We start from the raw sequence: 25,928 nt of genomic DNA, 5'->3' as shown, positions 1-25,928 counted from the left end.
GGATCCTGGGCGTGGACATGGCGCCACTCACCAGGCCATGCTGAGGCGGCATCCCACATGCCACAACTAGAGGGACCCACAAGTAAAATATACAACTATGTACTGAGGGAACTTGGGGAGAAGCAGCAGGAAAAAAAAAAAGAGAAGATTGGTAACACTTGTTAGCTCAGGCACCAATCTTTAAAATAAATAAATAAACAAAAGAAACGTGAACCATCATTTGGAAACTTAGGTTCCCATTCCATTACCACCTCCCTGTGTATCCTTGAGCTACTCACTATGAAGAAGCTAATGAAAACATGCAGACAGAATTAACTGCCCTCTAATGCCAGGATTATCAATCAAGAATAAGGTAATAGAAAATGGACCAAAACTTTGACAAAGAAAAGCCTTAAACAATTCCAGATATTTTTTGCGTTGTACTTGAAGCTTGCACATGTTTGATCACAGATGACTCAGCATTAGAATATCAAAGTGAAAAAGCCTGAACAAACTTCAAAGCAGGTATTTTCAAATACTTCAGTGCCTGTTATAGATGATGGACTTTATGAAACACCCGTGTGGGCAGCAGTGGGGAGCACAGATATCTTAACATTAACTGGCTTAAAGACTATCTTGTCACCCTTTTTGCACAAATGAGGTTAAATCTGTTTTCTTCCTCAGACCTAAAATGTGTCTGCTGCACATGTCTTACATAGCATCCAAGTAAAGGCCATTGTTCGCTCTAGCTGCTGGATTGTACGAGCCCGTCACAAGTGCATAGGGCTCCTTTGTAGGACTTAGATAAAGGGCACCCAGAGCACAGGCTGGTTTTCAGTCTCCACTTACCCCGAGTTGGGCACCTTTGAGCAAGGGCACACCCATACATGGCAGTCATGCAGATAAGCACAAAGATCTTCAGTATTCAATTGGCCTACCTGTATAACTGCTGATACGATTTATATGATACACATCCACGCCTATACAAACATAACTGAAAGCTGTCAAGGATTTAGCAGTAAAGTAAATGGAGAAAGATTTTCATCAAAACTGAAAATATGCAGTTTCAAAAAGTTCAAGAGAACAGGTTCCCATCCCTTCCCTCCCCTTCAGCTACCCAGTACTGGGACACTATAGCCAAGAGGAACTTTGGAGATGGAAGGTAGGTAGAGGCTTCAACACTGCAAACTCTGCTCCCTGGCAAAACGATGGTCTTTCTCCAGCAGTTGCTCACTCTCTCTCTCAAAAAAAAGGAAGGAAGGAAGGAGGAAAAAAAAACCCATAGACACCAATGGATTTACTCATCTGAGTTTGCAAAAACAATGGTAAACAAAAGACTGTTGTCTTGTTGCTTTGACTGCATTAAGAATCTGTAATCCCAGGCAAGAATACTGCTAGATGCCGAAGAATATGCTAAATGCTGCAGGACCTAGTCATAAAATGTTAACTCTGTCAATCTGGCCTCCTTGAGCTTTTCCCTCCCAGATACCTGACACTCATATAGAAAACGCACAAAATTATTTTTGTTTACTATTGTATATGCATATCTATCCTGCTAAACTTTCCAATGGCTGCCTTCCTTAAAAAGTAAGCATATGATATTACATTTTTAACGCTTTCATACGTAGCCCTGTGACCTGCATAACACAGCAGCTTCAAGAGCTATTTATGGAACAGAAATTCCAGGTTAAATATGGTACCTTATTCAATACATGCGCAAAGAGACAATGTACCAGAATATTCATTGCAGCATTCTTTATAGCAAGTGTGGAAGTAACCTAAATGTCTATTAAAGGGAGAATGCATAAATAAAGTATATACAATATGGTCATACAACAGAAAACCACGAGTTAAAATGTAAAGAATTTAAGCCACCAGCTCAAATTCAGGTATTATGTGAATAAATCACAGACATAACACAGAGTAGAAGAGCCAATTGCAGAATGATACATATAGTATAATACTATTTACACAAGGTTTTAAAACTCTGAATATTACCTCTGCCTTAGAATTTGTTATAACAGTCTTGCATATTCCTTGTACACATGCTAAAGACCTAAGGAACATTCACTCTAAAAATAATAGAAAATTAAGGTTAAAAAAAAGACTATTAATCATATAAAGTTCCCCAAATGGCAGGAAGGGAGCCTGATTTATCATGGAAATCACTTAGCCCTTTAAGTTATGTGTGTTCTGTCTCCATTCTGCTACTCACCAAAACACATTATTTCACCAAGCTTCAGTGGTCGCACCTGAATGGGGTCGACCATGCCTGCCTCGCAGGATGAAGTGAACTAATGTACGTAAACGAGTTACACAGAAGGTCTTGGACTTGTTTTTTGCCTCATTAGTCAACAGATCGTGTAATAACGCTCTACCGGGGAAAAAATGTTGAGTCTGCACCTTTTTCACTGGCATATGGTTAAATATGACAAAGAACCCAGCAGGAAAGGGCAACCCCTCACTTTCCTTTTCCCAGCCCCTAACCCGGCTGCCTCCTACGTTTTCCAAGTTTAGCACAAAGTGCACCTCGCGCCCCCCGCCCCCCCAAAAAAACACGAAACCGTGGCTCTTGCAGGGCTCCCTTCGGAACTCCCGTGACCTTGGCATATTAAATCTCTTGCACCTCGCCAACCCGGCGGCCCCCCAACACATACACCCCTCTGCAGCCCCAGAGGCAGACGAACAAAAACCCAACCGTCACGGTCACGAAACAGACCGTAAAAATGACAGTGCGGTGTCGCTGGGTTTGGAAGGTTCCGTCCGTTTTCAAAAATTAAGAGGAAAGTCTGCTGTAGACTCTCAGCGCCTCCTCTGCAGAGAGAAAAGCAGGAAGATCAAGGCAAATAAGTTCTGCGACTTGTTTCCAAACACACAGTCCCTGCATCTGGAGTCCACAGAGAGACAGGCACCCCGAGGCCCCGGGAGCGGCAGGCTGCGGGTGCCCCGGCGCAGACCCACCTCTCCCGCGCCCCCGCCCCGGGCACCCACCGCGCGCCCGGACGGCGCGCACACTCAGCACGCGGGATGCGCTCGGGGCCCCGCGCCCGCCTCCCGGGGCCGCCCGCGGCCGGCGCCGCCGCTCACCTGTCTTAAAGACCATCAGGTCATCGTCCGTGGAGCCCAGGGTCTTCAGCATGGACACGAAGAGCACCCCGCAGGAGTTCTGGATGCCGAACACCGACCCGTTACACCACATGGCCGCCAGCATCACCAACCAGCCGCGGCCGCCTTCAGGAGGCTGAGGGGGCTCGGCGCCCGCCGGCCCCGCCAGATCTAACTCCACCTTCTCGGCGGCCGCCTCGGGGCCGGGCGGCTGCGTCTCGCTCGGCCCCCGCTCGGCGGCGGGCTCCTCCTGAGAGGGCACCATAGCCCGAGGCGGCCACCTCGGGAGCCGGGGGAGCAGCGCGAGGGACGCGGGCTCCCGGCGGGCGCGCGGAGGAGCTGCGAGCGCCGGGCCGGCGGGCTAGCGCGGCGGAGGCGAGGGCGGTGGAGCCCCCGGCGGGCGGGCGGGCGGCGCGAGGCGCAGGCGGCGGCGAGCGCCTCAGGAACAATCCCCGGGCCTCCAGGCGCTCAGCCCGACCGAGCGGGCGGCGGCGGCGGGCTCTTAAAGACGCCCCCCGCCCCCCGCTGGGGGTGTGGCCGCAGACGCTGAGGTGACCGGGTTTGCGAGAGTGGAGGCGGGGCCGCCTCCCCCACACACCCCCGCGGCGCCGCGACCCAGTGCGGGCGAGTGACTGCGCGCGCGCCCGCCAAGGGGCCTCCTCCTGGCCGGCTGGGCCCGCGGAGGTGGGTACCCCGCCTCCACGTGTTATCGGCGAGGGCGCGTCTCCTCCAGGTGCAGGCCACGTGGGTCATCGGGACAGCAGGACGGGAACTTCTCTAGCCTCAGCCCACTGACACAGCGTGCCGGCCAAACTGACGTTGTCTCTTTGTTTTGTTCCTGTTTTGTTTTTTGACATTCACCTCTTATTACTAATGATAATATGTAAGATACGTTATGCCACCTGCTTACTTACAAAGCCAGTCGGAAGGATCAGAGGCCTTATTTAATTACCTTATTTCTTCTGCATTATTATACAATTTCCTATGAATCTTTGGCACATTGAAGATGCTCATTTGGGAAGACACAGACTGTTGTCTTCAAATAACGTGTTTGACGACAGCTAGAAAGCATTCCTTTTAAACTACAGCATAGTTTGCGCTTTAAACGAAAGCTAACACCTGTATTCAACTCCTCCGGTTCCCTAAAGCTTGGAGCAACCATGTAAAAGAAAGAAAGAGTAGCTAGCTGTGCAATATTGAGCACATTTCTTAACTTCGCAGTTACTCAGATCTTTCGCTTTAGAGTCAAAATTATGCTAGTTATTTTATGTGCCCACCCCTGTGATGGAATAAACAGATGAGCGTGACTGATCACGTTTCTGCCCCTACCAGTTCATAAACGAGTAGAAAGAAGTCCTGGGATAGAGTAGTAGGCTCAGATGATAAGTAGAAGTGGGATTGTAGCATTAAATTCTCATCAAAACACTAGAGAAGTGCTCCTACAGCGAGGAGACTTTGAACTGAGCCCTGAATCATGCAGGGAACTTCAATGGGCAAAGACGGGGAGAGCATTTTAGGTAGAGAAAATAGCGTGGGAAAGCAGGGCGTGCTTGAGGAACAGGGAACAAAGCTCAGATATATACAGTATGTCTTAGGGATTATGGGATTAAAAGAGTAAACTCAGGATAGTCACCCACATGCACAAAAATGAATGTACAAGGATGTTATGCCAGGGGCCAGTCCGGTGGTGCAGCGGTTAAGTTCGCACGTTCCACTTCGGTGGCCCAGGGTTCACCAGTTAGAATCCCGGGTGCGGACATAGCACCGCTTGGCACGCCATGCTGTGGTAGGCGTCCCATGTATAAAGTAGAGGAAGATGGGCACGATGTTAGCTCAGGGCCAGGCTTCCTCAGCAAAAAAGAGGAGGACTGGCAGTAGTTAGCTCAGAGCTAAGCTTTCTCAAAAAAAGAAAAAAAAAAAAAAAGGATGTTATGCCAGCATTGTTGGAAATAAGGAAAAAGTGGAAGCAAAAACGTGCATCAGTAGAGGATTGATTCAATTCATACTGTATAACCCCTAAAAGGTATGATGTCCGCCTCTATTGACTTTGAAAGTTGTCTACAACATTTTATTGGGCAAAGAAAGCACATGACAAAAAAAAGGGATGGATTATAACCCAAAATATAAAATAAATATCTGTGAGTTGATACTGATATAAGTAAGTGATTAAGTACATAAATGGGATCGGGGAGAATAGACAAATCTCTCCTGCAGACAAATTCCCAGTGATTTGTGTAGATACTCCAGCCTCAAGGAGGTGAAGGACAACACCTCACTCTTTAAGTGTGGACTGTGCATAGTGGCTTCCTTCCAAAGGGTACAGTATGAAAAAGGGAAAGCAGAGTGGCCCCTAGACTGAAGAAACTGGCAAATACCACTTCAGCCAGATGGTCAGGTGTGTATCCCTCATATGATGAGAAGAAAATGGCACTTTACCTCTGTGGTTTTCCTCCCCAAAACCCATAATCCCAGTCTCATCATGAAAAAAATCAGACATATCCCAATTGAGGGACATTCTACAATGCCTCACCAGTATTTCTCAATACTGTCAAGGTCATCAACACGGAAAATCTGAGAAACTGTCACCACTGAGAAGAACTGAAAGAGACATAATTAAATGTAATGTGATATCCTGGCCTGGATCCTGGAACAGTAAAAGGATGTTAGGTAAAAACTAAGGAAATCTGAATAAAATATGGACTTTAGGTAATTATTAATATTAGCTCATTCATTGTAACAAATGCGGCATACTAATTAAGATGTTAATAATAGGAGAAACTGGATGAAGGGCTATGGGACCTCTGTCCTAGCTTTGCAATTTTTTAATAAATCTAAAACTGCTCTAAAAATAAGCTTTATTTTTAAAAGAATATATGTATCACGATGCCATTCTTGTAAAAATGTATATATGTGTGCACAAAATGTATTAATAGAATACATTTATTTTTAAAGTTTCATTTTATATGTAACTGTTATGTATAATATTTGTACAACGAGCCTATGAAATGGTATCTTTGAATATATAGCTCATTCTCAAAATTCTTTTCTATTTATGTGTCAACATGATTTCTAAGTGTTATGTACTGTACACTGTTTTCAGATTAACGTTTGACACTTTTCAGAGGAGACTGGTTTAGGAGCAGCTTGGATTTAAAGGATTAAGGAATCAATACCCACAAAGCATTTAGCACAGTGCCTGGCACACAGCACACTCTTAGGAAATGTTAGCAGTTATTCTTACTATTGATGACGTCGATGTTGTTTTCTAATGACTCCCTGTCACTACTGTTTTATTGGAATCAAAATATATAATTCAAACATTTTTATAAATACAACCTTTAATCACAAATATATCAGGTTGGGGAATTAAAATATAAAAACTTTTAAATTTAGGAACTTAGACATCCTTGACCTCAACGATTATATTTATTCATCAAACAGAAATTTTTTATTTTCCACCAGTTCCTCTTTCCCCAACTCAGAAAAGGCACCACTTACAAAATCGGATACAAAATCTCTCTGTCATCGCTAACTTGATCTTTATGGTAAGGTTGGCTCAGTCACTCCAGGGTGAAGTATTCTTCCAGATTATGGTCTGAGTGAAGGATGTATGCTCAAGTTTACTAATAAAAACTGAAGTTTCTGTCCAGTTCCACTCGGGTTACTCGAGGGATTGGCTTTGCTTCCACCTCCACTGCTTTCCTTTGCTTTTCTCAAATTTCTAAGTCCATGAAAGAAAAGATGTTACGACGTGAAATGAAATAATAAAACGACAGCACTTTGAAAACTATAAAGTTCCTTAAACATTAAAATTAAAGTGTTACTTTAGGTTTCTCTGCTCCGTGAAAACAATTTTCTGGACCCCAAATTGGATTCTGGGCTGAATATCTTCTTATTAAATCAGGCAAGTTTGTGTTTGCTTTTTCTTTCTTTTTTTTTTTTGAGGAACATTAGCCCTGAGCTGACATCTGCCGCCAAACCTCCTTGTTTTGCTGAGGAAGACTGGCCCTGAGCTGACATCCATGCCCATCTTCCTCTACTTTATATGTGGGACACCTACCACAGCATGGCTTGCCAAGCAGTGGCATGTCCACACCTAGGATCCGAACCAGTGAACCCTGGGCTGCCGGAGCAGAACGTGTGAAGTTAACTGCTGCGCCACCAGGCTGGCTCCTGTGTTTGCATTTTTGTTTTGCTAATATTAAAGGGAAAAAATTAAATCAGATTTTTTGTTAGAATGTTTTTTAAAAGAAAGTGTTTACTTCTAAATGCCAATAAGCTATTGAATGAAACAAAGTTTTGGGTGCCAAGAGAAACTACATTCTATTTCTATGTCTACACCTGCCACTAACTTATACTGTGTTACTGGATTGACCTCTTGCTTCACCTTCTCATCTGAAAATATAAAACTATTTATATATAACTACCTCATAGTGATGGTATGGTCTTTAATGAGTTTCTATTTAAGTGCTTTGAGATTATGAGATGAAAGGATTTATAAAATATAAAAAGATAAAACAACAACAAAACACGTAGATATAGAGATTAGACTGGTGGTTCCCAGAGGGGAAAAGGGCAGGGCGGGGAGGGCAGGAAAAATAAATTTAAAAAACAAAGTTGAAAATAAAAGATATGTGTTCCTTAGGTCTAAGTGCCAACAGTAGCTTTACATTTGTGTAAGCCTTTTCCTCTGTAGTTTGTATTTAAACTTATTATTTATTAACTAAAATATCCTTACTTGACTCCTTACTCTATTTAGAAAAGCTGATGTTTCCTATTTAGGACAGTCTCATTTTTTAGCTAAATATTAACACTTTTCTGCCTTCCAGGAAATTTTCTCCATCTAGTCCAGTTCAGCATAGATGCTCATTAAACATTTGAGTTAAATTGAATATACCAAATACTAAACTGCTAAATTATGTGGTTATGGATTTCAAGTTATGCTCTATGTAATCTAATACATGATACTTGTCTTGCTACCATTTTAATTAATGTTTTAAATTAAGTGGCCAACAAGTAGCTTTATATTACCTTAGTGGCTATGGACAAATTCTAAAGCATAATCTGTCTGTGTCTCTAGTCTCCAAAGCATAAAATAGGAATAGTATTATAATAGTGAGTGTTTGCTAGACAGCTGGAGTGCTACTGAACTATATGACAAAATAAAATTGAAACACACATGCACATACACTCGTGACCTGGAAACCTTAATTGTGAATGCTTTGGTTACAAACACATGCACAGGGGTTCTTCAGCATTGACTTGTACAAATGGTAAATGAGGAATTTGTTGTGAAAATCTGCACTTTAGAAATGAGACTGAATTAACTCTCTGACTTCCACCCCCTCACCTCTTTCAGAAATCTCCTCAACCAGCTGCTCCCCTGGTATTCCCTTTAATCCTGCCACGTCCAGGCTGATAAGCTGGGGCTCCTTTGATATAACTCTTCCCTACTTGCCCCAAATACAGTCTTGCCATCTCTAGCTCCAGAAGGTCTTCTGACTGGCCCCCAACTCTCCATCTAGCTGCTGGTTCCCTAACGGTATTTTATCGTTACTCATGGGCCATCATAATGACTTCCTGACTAGTCTTGCTGCCAAAAACTCTGCCTCCACCAATTCCCCGTCCACCATGTCGCTGCCCAAACTCTGTTCTCCAGACTTAAGGTCTGCTCCTCACTTCAGGAACCGATATAAACACCTCCATGCCTGCCTCCCTGCAGACCCCAATTTTGAAATGACCTCCTTTCCCCTTTTCTGAATAGTGAAATCGTACTCTGTCTTCAAGATTTAACTCTAAAACAGGAGTCACCTCTGCAAAGCCTTTATCGGTTCTTCCTCTGGGCTTCCATGTTTTGTCTATTGCAGTTTTCACAGTTAGCAGAGGGGTTTTCAGTCACCTTAACTAGAGTAAGAATTTTCAGACCGGTCAGATGGTGTCTCGCGAAGCTTTGAACCACAGCACCAAGCACAGTGTAGGTGTGCGACAAATGTTTGTTGAACCAGATTGAATCGAATTCAAAAAAACTTTTTAAAGAATCACAAAGCATGAAATCGAGGACAGCAAATTTGGTCCCATAATTTTCAGGTGGAAATTTTTCAATATTTTTTAAACAACATGGGTTTGTTTCCCATGCTTATTATAGCACATACGATAAAAACAGTAAAGTTAAAATAATTTACTACCACACCATTCAGATAACCTTTCTTAACCTTTAATATTTTTTACTATTTATATATTTATAGGGGATAGAGCATCAGTTTTGCAAGTACCTTTGTAGCATATTTCCCCAATAAAATATGGTATGGTATCACCAAAAAAATTCAGTGACTCTTTCAACCCCTAATGAAAGTTGCCACATCTAAGATAATAACTGAAACATAAAGAAGCCTGAGGAGAGGCAGATGCCCAATGGGCAGCTAGAGTTACTTACTAAATAGGGCTTCTTATTAAATGTCACTCAGATTTGTACGTCAACGAAGTTATTTACCAATTACCACATTATGAATCTTCGGGATCACTCACAAAGCCACAGGTCTACTATATTTCCTTCCAGTCTTTTTTTCTTCTGTGCATTTTAAACAAAATCAGAATCATAGTGTTATGGCTAAATTGTGTTCCCCCCACCCCCAAAATTCATATATTGAAGCCGTAATCATCAGTACCTTAGAAGGTGACTGTATTTGGAGATAAGGCCTATAAAAGAGTAATTAAGTTAGAATGAGGCCATGAGAGTGGGCCCTAAACCAATCTAACTGGTATCCTTATAAGAAGAAGAGATTAGGATAAACAGAGAGACAACAGGGAAATGCCATGTGAAGATAAAGGAGGAAGACAAGTCATCTGCAAGACAAGGAGAGAGGCCTCAGAAGAAACCAAGCCTGCTGACACCTTGATCTTGGACTTCTTGCCTCCAGATTTCTGCTATTTGAGCCACCCAGACTGTGACATTTTGTTATGCCGGCCCTAGCAAACTAACACATCATAAAGCACGATTTTGTATCCTGTGCTTTTTGCACTTAACCCTTCGCATCATAAATAATTTCATATGTTATTAAATATTCTTCAAAAACATGATGTTTAGTGGCTATAAAGGATTCTACTATAGAGATAGACCATAATTTATTTAATCAGTTCCTATCATTGCACACATAAGTTAGTTCAGGTTTTTCGCCATTATAAATAATTCTTTTTTTTTAAAGATTGGCACCTGGGCTAACAACTGTTGCCAATCTTTTTTTTTTTGTTTTTCTGCTTTATCTCCCCAAACTCCCCCTGTACACAGTTGTATATCTTAGTTGCAGGTCCTTCTAGTTGTGGGATGTGGGACGCGGCCTCAACGTGGCCTGATGAGCGGTGCCAGGTCCGCACCCAGGATCCGAACCCGGGTCGCGGCAGCGGAGCGCGTGAACTTAACCACTTGGCCACGGAGCCGGCCCCAAATAATTCTGCAATAAACATCCTTACACACAAATCTTTGTCTGCATCCCCAATAATTTTTTAGGATTGAGTTCTGGATGTGGGATTACTGGTGAAAAGCATACGAATACTTTAAGGTGCTTAACACATTGCTAAATTTGAAAGCAACTTTGTTAATTTACTCTCCCACCAGTGCTATACAAGAATGTCCGTATTAGTGCACCTCAGGAAGAACTGAATAATGTGATTAGTTTTAAATCCTGCCAGTTTAGTATCAAAATGAAATCTCATTGTTAGCTTATTTTTCAAATCTTTGGTTATAAGCAAGATAGATCATATTTATTAGACCATCTGTATATTCTTTTTTTATAAATTGTCTCTTGATAGTCATTCTTCACATTTCCAATAGGGAAACTGATGATTTTCCTATTGATGTTTATTGATATTTCTCCGTATGGGTCCCATGCACTTCTTGTTAGGATTATTCTCAGGCATTTCGTTTTCATGTTGTTGTTGCTGCTAATGTTGTCACTGTTTTTGTGAAGAAATTTTTTTCCATGAGAACTTCTAACTGGTTATTGCTAATATAGTAAAAAGCAATTAAGATTTTACATAGCTGTTGGACCCCACCACTCTAGCATATTATATTTTTGAGAAATCTGGAGAAAGTTAAATACAGTATTTCAATTATAATTAAATGGTTAGTCTTACTTTGGTCTAACTCTGACAGTGAAGCATGCTTTACTAGATTAAGATAATTAATACAAGCCTAATAAAAAACTTTTACTTTTTTTTTTTTTTGAGGAAGATTAGCCCTGAGCTAACTACTGCCAATCCTCCTCTTTTTGCTGAGGAAGACTGGCCCTGAGCTAACATCCATGCCCATCTTCCTCTACTTTATACGTGGGACGCCTACCACAGCATGGCTTGCCAAGCAGCGCCATGTCCGCAACCGGGATCAGAACTGGCGAATCCTGGGCCCCCGAGAAGTGGAATGTGCGAACTTAACCACTATGCCACCAGGCCAGCCCCAACTTTTACCATTTTATAGCTTATGGTAGATCCTAATTCTACACCTTAAACGGATAAGTTTTCACTGTGTGTACATATTTACCCATTTTACATTTCTAATTGAAAATAACTTCAATATTTCCTTTTTTCTAATTCAATGACTTCTGCCTTCAAATATTTTGTTTTTATACGAAGCGTCTTTAAAAGCAAAATATTGTGCATCCGTGTTTATACTGTCGATTGTCCCGCCAGCCTTCTCAAACCTTGTGCTGTGGTAATTCTGCAGGACAGGGCAGAGACTAGCCCGGGGCCCCCCAGACACTGCTCAGGCTAGAATCTGGACACCTCTTCGCTGGTGAGTTTGAGTCTGGTCTTCAGCTCTTTGTGCTCCAGAATTCAATTATTTCCCCTCACAAGGGCCATTTGGCCTCTAGGAAATGATTCAATCAAAGCAAATCCACAATAAAACTAATTGAGAAACTGGGATATAGTTTTTTGATGCAATTTCATATACTTTCAGGGCAACTTGAATATTCTTGTGGGTTGCACAGTGCCTTATTTTCCCAAGGGGAAAACTCTGTGTATCAAAACCTATTACTATCAAAAGGCTATTAGAGGATCCTAAACTAGGTTAAGAAGGTTGAAAAATCTTCAGAGGAAATGTCTCCAAACTATGCTACCTTGATGCCCACCAATTCCACTCCAGAAGACACAGGCTATTGTGGCAAGAGCTCTTAAATCAGAAGATGAGCTTCTGTTACTTCACCACGTGTGTGACCTTGGCCCGATCACTTGCTTTCAAGAGCCTAGCTGCGGGTCAGTGCTGGAGACCCAAGCACAGTACCACAGCGTCTAACCCCAGTCCATGCATCCCACACTCCATCCTTCCATTCTGACAGCATTGCCTCAGGCATGCTGCAGTGTGTCTCAGATATATTTTGGTATCACTGAAGAGGTTTGGGGAAACCCATTTAGTAGCATTGTCTTTGCAAATATTCCGGAATGAGAACTGCAGGTTACTTAGCTTCGTTTGCCAATAGTAACATTGTCCAACCCTATCTCAAATTTTAGGATTGTGTCCTGTTGGTGGCTCGTGGCTTCCCATGCTTTGTCCATCTATACCAAGTATTCCTACAGCATGGCTGTTCAACAAAGATCTGTCAAGTGCAGTGTCCCACCTTTAGCACAGGCATTACTAATGTTTGTTGACGGGTACTGAATGGAATTAAATTTAGTTTCATGAGAAGAAAAAATACACTTGATAATTTAAATTTGCTAACAATAATCCCTTTCCACATGGTACAATCGAATTTAAGAGGGTTTTTAAGGAAGGAGATTTGAGCTCAAGTCCTGACTTGACCCCTCACAAGCTGCCAACCCAGGGTCACAGGACTGTTGAGGAAATGAAGTGGGATGATGACCAGAAGTGCTCTGTAACCTGCGCCTCACTGTGGAGGGGCTGATGTCATTACTGTTGCAGGAAGAATGTCCTTGGTTATAAATATTCCTTGAAATTTTGTATTCATGGAATCATGCAATATTACCTCTAGAGATGGGATCTTATTATTTTGTTCAACTTCCTGCTTAAAGTAAGAACTCTTCTAAAGCATCATAATGAAACCAAATGGTCTACAATGTGTGAGAAACTGTGTCCATCATGTAAAATCTCACAAGGTGTCATGGAATCAGTCTTGTTTAACAATCTGGCTCAGCTCTCCTCACCTTCTGAGGAGCTATGCATGTCACAGGATCAATACAAACGCTGCCTGGTTGGGTTGGGGGTTTGGGATGCATCATGGAAACTTGTTCTCCCAAATCACCGTAGAGGTGATTCTTTAAGGAGTGCCTTCTGCAGACACGGGGAAACCAAAAACACCAGGCAGAAGGAACCTCAGGAATCATGAATCCCTGTGTTTTAAAAACCTATTTTACTGTGTGATCCACAGTTGGAAACACATTTGATGTCGTAACCCAATACACACACACTCACACACAAATTGGCACAAAAGTTTAACAAAACAGTTACTAAGTATAATGGCATATTCTGATCTATTTTATTTCATTAAAAAAAAAAACCTTCTCTTGAATACTCTAACTTGATTCAAAATCTACCAATGAATTTTGATTTGAGGATTAAAAAACACTGATCCAGTCCAATGTACCCATCTTACAAATGAAGAAACTGAGGCTGGGAAAAAGGCAATGACTGTGTTTTGACTATTCCACAAACCCACTTATATCTATAGCATGACAGTAACAAGATCCCAAGCTTCCTGATCCTCCTCGTAGCCTTCCTTCAGAACCTCCTAACACTTCTCCTGTCTTCGTGTATAGAGACATATTTCCTAGTTCTATTTTAAAAGCAAGATATCAGTCCTCTTCTCTTTTCCCAGTGACCCATCAACATGGGCCGCCTTCGCATCAGAACTGTGAAGAAGGCGGCCTGGGTCATCATTGAGAAGTACCACATACACCTGGGCAACAACTTCCACACCAACAAGCACATGTGCAAGGAAATAGCTATTATTCCCAGCAAAAAGCTCTGCAACAAGGTCGCAGGCCATGTCACATGTCTGACGAAGCAGATTCAGAGAGGCCCCGTGAGAAGTGTCTCCATCAAGCTGCAGGAGGAGGAGAGAGAAAGGAGAGATCATTATGTTCCTGAGATCTCAGCCCTGGGTCAGGAGACCACTGAAGTGGATCCTGACACTAAGGAAAGGCTGAAACTCTTGGACTTTGGCAGTCTGTCCAAACTGCAGTTCACTCAGACTACAGTTGGGATGAATTTCAAAACACCACGTGGAGCTGTTCGAATCTTTCTGCTGTGCTGTAATACTTTTGATAAACCTTGGATAACAGCAAGAACAACAATGAAGATATCAGTCCTCGAAGAGAGAGGGGTGAGGCGGGCCTTCTTTCCCCCCCATATGCCCCGGATACCCCCCCCCCCATTGCTGTGGCTGCAGTTAGCGGCCCCTAGAAGCTCTTCTTCCAAAGGCCTAACATAGCGTTGACCACAGAAGAGAGCACCCTACTGGGGCAATACTGGTGTTTTTTTCCCTCTTCTCTTATGTTTGTGGGGAATTTTTCCTTGGATTAGTCAGCCAACCCTGGGAAGGGTTACCTGAAAGGCTGGCCTCAGGAAGTTAAGATAAAGGATAGTTCCTTTCCATAGAGAGAGATAGGATGTGGGGAGAATCTTGCAGAAAACTGGTCCATGACTAACTCTGGTTGATCAAGAGCTGTTTGGGACAATATGGTAGTATTGATGGAAATATACGGCCAAAGTTGTGAGAACCCATCCCTTGGAACTAGCTGTGATGGACTTCAGAAAAGCAAAGAAGACCTATTTCCCTGAGGGCAGATAGCTTCTTCTGCCCTCTTTCCCTGAGACCACCCCATTTCCTCACTCTGCTCCCCTTTGCCTCACCTGGATGAGGGTCTATTTTTCAATCAATAAGCTCCTGATGAGATGGGCACTATTTTATATACAAAATAAGATAGAAAGAATTATTGCCTGGCCTTAGTTATTTAAAGAAGTCAGGAAACAAAATCAAGAGAGTCTTTTTTAGAGAGAAAGCACAAATAAACAAAATCAGAAATGAAAGAGGAGAAATAACAACAGACTCTGCAGAAATACAACAGATTATAAGAGAATACTATGAAAAACTATATGCCAATGAAATGGATAACCTAGAGGAAACGGATAAATTCTTGGACTCCTACAATCTCCCAAAGCTTAGTCAAGAAGAAGCAGACGATTTGAACAGACCAATCACAAGGAAAGAGATTGAAACAGCAATCAAAAGCATCCCAAAGAATGAAATCCCAGGACTAGATGGCTTTCCTGGGGAATTCTACCAAACTTTCAGAGAGGATTTAATACCTATCCTTTTCAAGCTATTCCAAAAGATTAGGGAGGATGGAACACTACCTAACACATTCTACGAGGCCAACATCATGCTTATACCAAAGCCTGACAAGGACAGCACAAAAAAAGAGAACTACAGGCCAATATTGCTGATGAACATAGATGCAAAAATTCTCAACAAAATTTTGGCAACCCGAATTCAGCAATTCATCAAAAGGATCATACGTCATGATCAAGTGGGATTCATACCAGGGACACAGGGATGGTTCAACATCCACAAATCAATCAACGTGATACACCATATCAACAAATTGAGGAATAAGAACCACATGATCATCTCAATAGATGCAGAGAAAGCATTTGACAAGATCCAACAGCCATTTATGATAAAAATTCTGAACAAAATGGGGATAGAAGGGAACTATCTCAACATAATAAAGGCCATATATGACAAACCCACAGCCAACATCATACTCAATGGGCAAAAACTGAGCGCCATCCCCCTGAAAACAGGAATGAGACAAGGATGCCCTCTATCACCACTCTTATTTAATATAGTACTGGAGGTCCTAGCCAGAGCAATCAGTCAAGAAAAAGGAATAAAAGGAATCCAAATAGGGAGGGAAGAAGTGAAACTCTCGCTGTTTGCAGACGACATGATCTTATATACAGAAAACCCCAAAGAATCCATTGGAAAACTTTTAGAAGTAATCAACAACTACAGCAAAGTTGCAGGGTATAAAATCAATTTACATAAATCAGTAGCATTTCTATACTCTAATAATGAACTAACAGAAAAAGAACTCAAAAACACAATACCATTCACAATCGCAACAAAAAGAATAAAATACCTTGGGGTGAATTTAACTAAGGAAGTGAAAGACCTATACAATGAAAATTGCAAGGCTTTTCTGAAAGAATTGGATGATGACATAAAGAGATGGAAAGACATTTCATGCACATGGATTGGAAGAATAAACATAGTTAAAATGTCCATTCTACCTAAAGCAATCTACAGATTCAACGCCATCCCAATCAGAATCCCAATGACATTCTTTACAGAAACGGAACAAAAAATCCTAAAATTCATATGGGGCAACAAAAGACCCCGAATTGCTAAAGCAATCCTGAGAAAAAAGAACACAGCTGGAGGCATCACAATCCCTGACTTTGAAACATACTACAAAGCTACAGTAATCAAAACAGCATGGGACTGGTACAAAAACAGGTACACACATCAATGGAACAGAATTGAAAGCCCAGAAATCAAACCACACATCTGTGGACAGCTAATCTTCGACAAAGGAGCTGAGGGCATACAAGGGAGAAAAGAAAGTCTTTTCAACAAATGGTGCTGGGAAAACTGGAAAGCCATATGTAAAAGAATGAAAACTGACCATTCTTTTTCACCATTCACCAAAATAAACTCAAAATGGATCAAAGACCTAAAGCTCAGACCTGAAACCATAAGGCTTCTAGAAGAAAATGTAGGCAGTACACTCTTTGACATCAGTATTAAAAGGATCTTTTCGGACACCATGTCTTCTCAGACAAGGGAAACAATAGAAAGAATAAACAAATGGGACTTCATCAGACTAAAGAGCTTCTTCAAGGCAAGGGAAAACAGGAGTGAAACAAAAAGACAACTCACTAACTGGGAAAAAATATTTGCAAGTCATACATCTGACAAAGGCTTGATATCCATAATATATAAACTCACACAACTCAATAACAAAAAATCAAACAACCCAATCAAAAAATGGGCAGGAGACATGAACAGATATTTCTCCAAAGAAGATATACGGATGGCCAATAGGCACATGAAAAGATGCTCATCATCGCTGATCATCAGGGAAATGCAAATCAAAACTACACTAAGATATCACCTTATACCCGTTGGAATGACAAAAATAACTAAAACAAATAGTAACAAATGTTGGAGAGGTTGTGGAGAAAAAGGAACCCTCATATACTGCTGGTGGGAATGCAAACTAGTGCAGCCACTATGGAAAACAGTATGGAGATTCCTCAAAAAATTAAAAATAGAACTACCGTATGATCCAGCTATCCCACTACTGGGTATCTATCCAAAGAGCTGGAAGTCAGCAATTCCAAAAGTCCCATGCACCCCAATGTTCATTGCAGCATTATTTACAATAGCCAAGATATGGAAGCAACCTAAGTGCCCATCAACAGATAAAAGGATAAAGAAGATATGGTATATATATACAATGGAATACTACTCAGCTGTGAAAAAGAACAAAATTGTCCCCTCTGCAACAACATGGATAGACCTCGAGGGAATTATGTTAAGTGAAGTAAGCCAGATAGAGAAGGACAATCTCTGTATGACTCCACTCATATGAGGAATTTAAACATGTGGACAAAGAGAACAGATTAGTAGCTACCAGGCGAAAGGGGGTGTGGGGGGTGGACACAAAGGGTGAAGGGTTGCACCTACAATACGACTGACAAACAATAATGTACAACTGAAATTTCACAAGATTGTAACCTATCATTAACTCAACAAAAAATTAACAAAAAAAAAAAAGAAAAGAAAAAGCCTGGGAAAGTCACAAATATGTGGAGATTAAACAACATGCTACTGAACAACCACTAAATCAATGAAGAAATCAAAAGAAAAATAAAAAAATACCTGGAAGCAAATGAAAATGAAAACACATCATACCAACTCGTACAGGATGCAGGAAAAATGATCCTAAGAGGGAAATTCATTGCAATACAGGCCTACCTCAACAAATAAAAAAAATCTCAAATAAGTAATCTTAAACTACAGCTAACAGAGCTGAAAAAAGAAGAACAAACTCACTCCAAGGTCAGCAGAAGAAGGGAAATAGTAAAAATTAGAGCAGAAATAAATGAAATAGAGACTGAAAAAACAATAGAAAGAATCAATGAAACTAACAGCTGGTTCTTTGAGAAAAATAAAATTCATAAACTGTTAGCCAAACTCACTAAGAAAAAAAGAGAGAAGCCTCAAATAAACAAAATTAAAAATTAAAGAGGAGAAATTACAACAGATACCACAGAAATACAAAGGATTATAAGAGAATACTATGAAAAACTATATGCCAACAAACCAGGTAACCTAGAAGAAATAGATAAATTCTTAGACTCATACGACATCCCAACTGAATCTTGAAGAAATAGAGAATATGAATAGACCAATTACAAGTAAAGAGATTGAAACAGTAATCAAAAACCTGCCAAAAAATAAACTGTATTGTAAGAGGCATAACATCTACAATTGTGGGGCCAGCCCAGTGGCACAGTGGTTAAGCTTACATGTTCCCCTTCAGTGGCCTGGGGTTCACCGGTTCATATCCCAGGTTGCGGACATGGCACCACGTGGCAAGCCATGCTGTGGTAGGTGTCCCACATATAAAGTAGAGGAAGATGGGCATGGATGTTAGCTCAGGGCCAGTCTTCCCCAGCAAAAAGAGGAGGATTGGCAGACGTTAGCTCAGGGCTAATCTTCCTCAGAAAATAAATAAATAAATAAATAAAAACCCATCTACAATTGTGCTGTTCAATGTGATAGCCATGAGCCATGTGCAGCTATTTATGTTTAAATAAATAAATTAAATTAAATTAAAAATTCAGTTAATCATTTTCTTTTTTAAAGATTGACACCTGAGCTAACAGCTGTTGCCAATCTTCTTTTCTTTTTTTTTCCTGCTTTTTCTCCCCAAATCCCCCCATTACACAGCTGTATATTTTTTTTGGTTGTGGGTCCTTCTAGCTGTGGCACGTGGGATGCCGCCTCAACATGGCCTGATCAGTGGTGCTATGTCCGCACCCAGTATTCAAACCAGTGAAACCCTGGGCCACTGAAGCGGAGTGTGCAAACTTAACCACTCGGCCCGGGGCCAGCCTCTCAGTTCCTCATTTTTGATAGTCACATTCAGATGCTTAACAACCACATGTGGCTGGTGACTACCATATTAGACAGCACAGACATAGAACATTTGCATCATAACAGAAAGTTCTGTTAGATAGTGCTGAGCTAATAAATAAGGTAGCAGTACTTCTCTGCTCTGGTGCATTCAGTCAGTCCTGGGCATGACTCTTCAAAAGAAACATAGACAAACAGAAAGATAAAATTCAGAAGAGGATAACCACAAAACTAAAAGACATCATTTGAGGAATAGTTCAAAGGATTAGAGATACATATTGTAGGGCCTGCCTGGTGGTGCAGCAGTTACGTGCGCATGTTCTGCTTCGGTGGCCCAGGGTTTGCCGGTTAGGATCCCGGGTGCAGACACGGCACCGATTGGCATGCCATGCTGTGGTAGGCGTCCCACGTATAAAGTAGAGGAAGATGGGCACAGATGTTAGCTCAGGGTCAGCCTTCCTCAGCAAAATGAGGAGAATTGGCAACAGTTAGCTCAGGGCTAATCTTCCTCAAAAAAAGAAAAGATATTTAGCGTAGAGAAGAGGAAAATTCATTGTAAATGTGAAGATTACCTTCAAATATCGAAGGACTGTCATGGAGAAAGAATTAGTATTGTTCCATGTGACTTAAGGGATAGAATTAAACCCATGGGTCAGAGTTAGAGGAAAAAAGATTCTAGCTCAACAGAGGGAAGAACTTCTTCGACATCAGAGCTGTCCAAAGGCGGAATGGATTGCCTCATACAGGAAGGAGTGCTCCGTTCTGGGGATGTTCAAGCAAAGTCTGAGGACATACTTGACACACAGGGATTTAAAACAACAAGAACAGCAACAACAAAAAATGTGCGGAAGAAAGGAAGTTATTTGTCAAGTATATCAGGGAGGAGGTATGAATTCAAACATGAGTGGGGAGTTGTACTCGGTGATGAAACCCCTTCAACTCTGAAGACCTCTGACTCCTCCAATTGGTTTTCAGCCACTGGGTCAGAAGTTCTGGAGAGCTCAGGTGAAGTAGGGAAATTGTCTGGACTATTTTGAGCAAGATCAAGTGGAAACTCAAGAATACAACAGGGTGAGAGAGAGTTCCAGAGAAAAAGAGAGGAAGATGAATAAAGAGGATGGTTAAGCAATTCCACAGGAATTACATGGAGCAGAGGAACAAAAAAGAAGGTGTAGGAAGAAAGGGGGATCTTGAGAAAAAGAAAGACAAACAGAAGTAAGAATTGGGATGAGGAGAAAGAATGGGACATGTGGGAGGTTTGTGATAAAAGGCACAAATAGAAGCTTCAATTTTGACTCTCCCTGACTCAGAAAGTGACCTGAGAAGCTCTTTATAAGACAGTTTTCTTTTGCTTAAATAGGAGTAGAGAAAATAAGAATGGGCTATGTAACCAGAGAGCTTGATAGAAGGAGAGACAAAAACAGGTGAACATGATAAACACAGAACATGACAAACCTTTTGAAATACCAAATGGAAAATATTTGACCACCCACAGAGCAAAAAGGATTTCTTCTGCCACCTATCCACCCTCCAGTCCTTCAATAGCGTAGTAAAAAATAATAGATTAGAACTATTTTGAAAGGAAGATTGCATTCGTTTCCTATTACTGCTGTTACCAGTAATTTGTACCACAAATTTAGTGGCTCAAAACAACACAAATTGATTTTCTTATGGTTTGGAGATCAAAAGTCTGAAATGAGTCTTACTGGGCTAAAATCAAGATGTCATTTGGGCTGGTGCCTTCTGGAGACTCCAAGGCAAAATCTGTCCCTTGCCTCTTCCAACTTCTCAAGGCTGCCGGTATTCCTTGGCTCATGGCTATACCACTCCAATCTTTGGTTTCTGCGATCATATCTCCTTTTCTGACTCTGACACTCTTGATCCTTGTGATTTCTTTGGGCCCATCCAAGTAACCCAGAATAATCTCCCCATTCAAAATGCTTAACTCAATCACATTTGTGAAGTTCCTTTTGCCGTGTAAGGTAACATATTCACAGGATCTGAGGATTCAGATGTGGACTTCTTTGGGAGGTCATTATTCTGGCTACCAAAAGGATAGTAAGCATTTGCTTTTCATAGTTAGAAATACGGTGTGAAAGTATTCAAAGCTGAGGGGACTGGCCCAGCGTTTGTAGGACATCTGCTCTTAGGGAGCATGATGGTAGAACAAGCAATGAATGAGGACTCAGGGGACCTGGGTTCTAGTCCTACCACTGCCATTAGCTAGGTGAATGACCTTGAGCAAGTCACTCCCACTTCTCTAGAATTCTCCTTACCTATTAAATAAACTCTATCATTCTCTGATGGGGAATTGTTGAATCAATGCTCTTGGCCTATTCTTTCTTTCTTGTGATAAAAAGCATAAATCTTACCTAAAAGTTGGCAGTTCATTCATTGTCGCATTAAGAAAATTTTTCTCTTGGTAGCCAAATGGTCCAGGCTTCCAGACAAACTCTGGGGCGCTTCATGAAGCATGCCATTTAGTCTCTGTAGTGGTGTCTGTCTGCACTGTGTGTGTGTCAATCGAATCTTTTCAGAGAACAGTATTCTGAAGTTAAGGTAAGATCTATGAACTCTATGTGAGTGCAACATCCTAGGCTTGTTCTCTCAAATAATATTTGAAACTGTGATTAAACACATATATTCACTTATCCAACAAACATTCACTGAGTACCTAATAGGAGCCAAGTACTATGCCAGGCTGATTCCTAGCAAGCTTGCTTCTGAGTATAATAAAGACTATTTGGGGCCGGCTCCGTGGCCGACTGGTGAAGTTTGTGCGCTCTGCTGCAGCGGCCCAGGGTTCAGATCCTGGGCGCAGACATGGCACCGCTCGTCAGGCCACGTTGAGGTGGCATCCCACATCCCACAACTAGAAGGACCTGCAACTAAGATATACAACTGTGTACGGGGCGGGGGTGGGGTGGGGTGGGGTGAGGGGTTTGGGGAGATAAAGCAGGAAAAAAAAAAAAGATTGGCAACAGTTGTTAGCCCAGGTGCCAATCTTTAAAAAAAAAAAAGAGGAAGATTGGCAACAGTTGTTTGTTAGCCCAGGTGCCAATCTTAAAAAAAAAAGACTATTATACCTAATAGCTTGAACAGAACACTTGAACATGACCAGTCAGCAAACAATTCTATAAACATTTATGAAGACTAAGCACAAGAAATAAGGAACTCAAATTCTCTGACCTCAAGTAAAACTACACAAATATAAGGCAACATATGAAACATGACTTAAGTTCAGGCTTTTTCTTCAAAGTTTTAATTTTCCTTTGTATTTATACCTTCTAAAACAAGTGCCACCCTCCACCTCGACCCCTTTCTACGTGCTGCTCCTCCTAGAACAGGAATGTGAAAGCAGAAGTTTTGATCTTAGGTTCTGAGTATTTTTCCTGTTACAAATAGTATAAGCCCATTTTTTAATTTTAAAAAAGCATGTGTGCAGTTTTTCCCTATAAGATGGGTTTTTTTCTCTTTTTCATTTATCTGCTTTTCTAATTTTTCAATAATGAACAGTTATTTATCATATAATGAAATATGTCAAAATGTTTTAATGGAAAATAGATCCTTACCACTTATGAGGAATTTACCCTCAAGGTAATCTCTTGTTAGAAATATTAGACATACTAGTCAATTCACAATAGGAGCACATGCCTATACCACCTGATAGCTTCGAGTAATAATTATAGTCATAAACACTTATGAGATTGTAAGATTAAATTTTGACTCCTCTCCAACCCATTTTGGAACTTGGGGAATTGTTAAACTTCTCTGCACTGTGGTTTCTGGCCACATTTCAATCTGGGATTTCTTCCCTGACCTGGCACAAATTGAGTGATAAGGGCTTTGATGGTCAAACAGCCTTTGAAAACTTTCTATTTATCATATTTATATCCACTAGTGGTCACTTTATGATATAAAAACTTGAGGGAGTTAATTTGGCACAATTATTGTAAATCTCTCAAAACTAGTAAGTCTCAACACTTGACAAGCTAATTAATTTCCAAATTAGATACCAAATCCTCATTGCAGGTTCCTGAAAGTCAGCAGGACGAAGAGAGGTGCTGACGTAAGCACCAGCGTAAGGTTATAATTTAACCAGTGGTTCCCATTTGAGATGGCCACATTCTTACGCAGAAAAGGAAATGTTTGTTCTACAGTTTTATCTGTTTTCTTACATGGGGTTTGAAGAGATTTAAAACTGAGAAGCAGTAATGTATTATTCTAACTCTAGCTACTTTCTTTCACAAACTCCAGGATGAAGTTCAATTCACGGATAAAGCATTCAAAGGTGGTAGTCTGATGATATGGTTGTACATACTCCTTTACTCACCCCACAGAGAGTAAGTCGCCCAAGGTCACAGGATGACGAGAAGAGGAGGGTTTGGAACATTGAGTTCCCAGTCTCTGGAATAATCAAGGAGCCCCATTTGGTGTTTTACTGAATCACACAGAACTCCTTTTTAGTTTTCATGCCCAACAGTCTCCAGTTCTCACATATTATAGCTTGTTTTTTCAGTCCCATTTCTTATTCATCATTCAACAACCATTTTTGAGCACCTGCTCGAGTCCAGCCACTGTATTAAGTGTTGGAAGAATAACCAACACATTGCAGTGTCGAGCCATTCACAAGTCACTTTCACAAACGCCATATCATTTGGCCATGTAATGTGAGCTATTTGAAGTCAAGAACGAACACTCAGTCATCCTTGCATCATCTGGGACTGAGTTTGGTACCTGCTCAATGCACCAAATGTTTGTTGAATGGATGCATAAATATAGGAGAGAATAAAAGAGTGTGTGAATATAGAAAGCCTCATATCCCTGGTCTATGCCATTTTTTGTCTTCATAGGATTGTCAAACATTCGCTTTTCTCCTTAACTCTTTTTTCCTCTGGAAAAGCTTTCTGGTTCCTCCTTATTTTTCACTCCTCTGTAGAGCTGCTCCTAATGATGCTCAGAGGAAACACCTCGGCTCTCCAGAAGTCCCTAAACCTGCTGCCTCTGTCCCTTGACTGGGACCCTTGCCATTGGCTGCCAACAATCTCTGGGTGAGGGGACACTGTGGGTCGGCCCCATTCTGGCCTCTTGTTGAAACTGCCCAACTCTTCATGAAGAGTTTGGCAACTGGATTATGATATAAATTTTGTCACTCCTCTTACTGCTATTGTAGAATACTTTTAATTGGGATAAAAGCTATGTAACTAGGTTTTCCTTGTTAGATTGGAAATCAAGAAAGCAACATGTCAAAAAACCTAGAAAACAGCAGTGGAAACCAGAAGCTGAACTGATGTGCATTTAGTGCTCAGAGTCGGGGCAACAGGCAGAATCAGGAAATGGTTGGTGTCCAAGGATCGCTAAAAATAGTTCAAGCAATTTTCTACCAGCCTCACAAAGGGAAAGGGTTTTTTCTCCTATTTTTTTTTAAGTACCTTCCAGATGAACCAAAAATCTAAAACTTTTCAGATCATCACCTTGAAAACAGCCCCAAAGACAGACAAGACTCCAAGAAGGCAAAACCTACCTTTCCCACCTAAAGTGGCAATTTGCCAGTTCCTTCCTGCACTCAGTCAACAACTACCTACTAAACATCTATTTGTCAGGCACTCTTGGGGATACAGTGGTTAAAAAAAGAAAAGGCGGGGGCCAGCCCAGTGGTGCAGTGGTTAAGTGTGCACGTTCCACTTTGGTGGCCCGGGTTCGCCGGTTCGGATCCTGGGTGCGGGCATGGCACTGCTTGGCAAACCATGCTGTGGTAGGCGTCCCACATATAAAGCAGAGGAAGATGGGCACAGATGCTAGCTCAGGGCCAGTCTTCCTCAGCAAAAAGAGGAGGATTGGCAGCAGATGTCAGCTCAGGGCTAATCTTCCTCAAAATAATAAATAAATAAATAAATAAAAGGCAGACAAGGACACTGCTGGGTGGTCAGGGAAGATGACGCTTCAACTCAGTTCTGAAGGACGAGAGGGAACAGCACATGCAGAGCTCCTAAGGCAAAAGGTTCTGGTCTGCTCTCCCAGCCAAGAGACCAGAGAGGGAGAGGGTATGAGATGAGATCTGAAATGGAGGCAGGAGCCAGATGAAGCCGGGCCTGACGTTGGAGGAGGCAGTTGAGTTTTATTCTGAGTTTGACGGACAGCCATAAGAGAAGTGGAGGGGCAGGCTCTGATGTGTTTTTATCTGTGCCACACACAGCGGCAGGAAGAAGGTTAAGGTGAAATGATCCCCTGAAGTGGCCCAAAGTGAGCGCCCTCTTGGCCTCATGCATTTGGACCCTGCTTTGGAGGGTGACTTACGCGAATGTACGTTTTGTACTTTACTAAACAATTCCCTTTCAATAAGGACCGTGCTAGGTTTTACCCAGATTATCACGCTAAATCTTCATGAAAACTTTATGTTAAAACCATCTGCAAGTCTCGGACAACAGTCTTCAAAGACCTCCCTAACCCAGGTCACCGACCGCGTTGTCCTTTGTTGGGATGACATTCCCGTAATGCAGTGGGAGGACAGTCGAGATGAGGGTCTGCTCCCACGACATCTTGTGCCACCAAGGCAAATAAATATGCTCATAGATTTTGATCGAGAGTAAAAGTTTCTTCTTCACTCAGGACACATTTATGGTCACT

At 41.6% G+C, this 25,928-nt stretch overlaps 2 protein-coding genes across 3 annotated transcripts in view; one reads left to right on the top strand and one right to left on the bottom strand.

Annotated features, from left to right (window-relative positions):
- SLC16A10 (solute carrier family 16 member 10) overlaps positions 1 to 3,770 on the bottom strand; it is a 127,920-nt gene extending 124,150 nt beyond the window's left edge. For both annotated transcript variants that reach the window (XM_070559308.1, XM_070559309.1), the window contains exon 1: positions 3,067 to 3,770. In XM_070559308.1, coding sequence (XP_070415409.1) covers positions 3,067 to 3,349 — 283 coding nt within the window. In that variant the 5' untranslated portion in view covers positions 3,350 to 3,770. The remainder of the gene's footprint in view (positions 1 to 3,066) is intronic.
- Positions 3,771 to 13,919: 10,149 nt separating this feature from the next.
- On the top strand, positions 13,920 to 14,522 carry LOC103543661 (small ribosomal subunit protein eS17-like). The gene has a single exon (XM_070632450.1). The coding sequence runs from the start codon at positions 13,920 to 13,922 to the stop codon at positions 14,520 to 14,522; it is 603 nt and encodes a 200-aa protein (XP_070488551.1).
- Positions 14,523 to 25,928: the final 11,406 nt, after the last annotated feature.

This window comes from Equus przewalskii, chromosome 9, assembly GCF_037783145.1.
Source record: "Equus przewalskii isolate Varuska chromosome 9, EquPr2, whole genome shotgun sequence".
NCBI classification, from domain to species: domain Eukaryota; kingdom Metazoa; phylum Chordata; class Mammalia; order Perissodactyla; family Equidae; genus Equus; species Equus przewalskii.
This window is presented reverse-complemented; position numbering and strand designations above follow the sequence as displayed.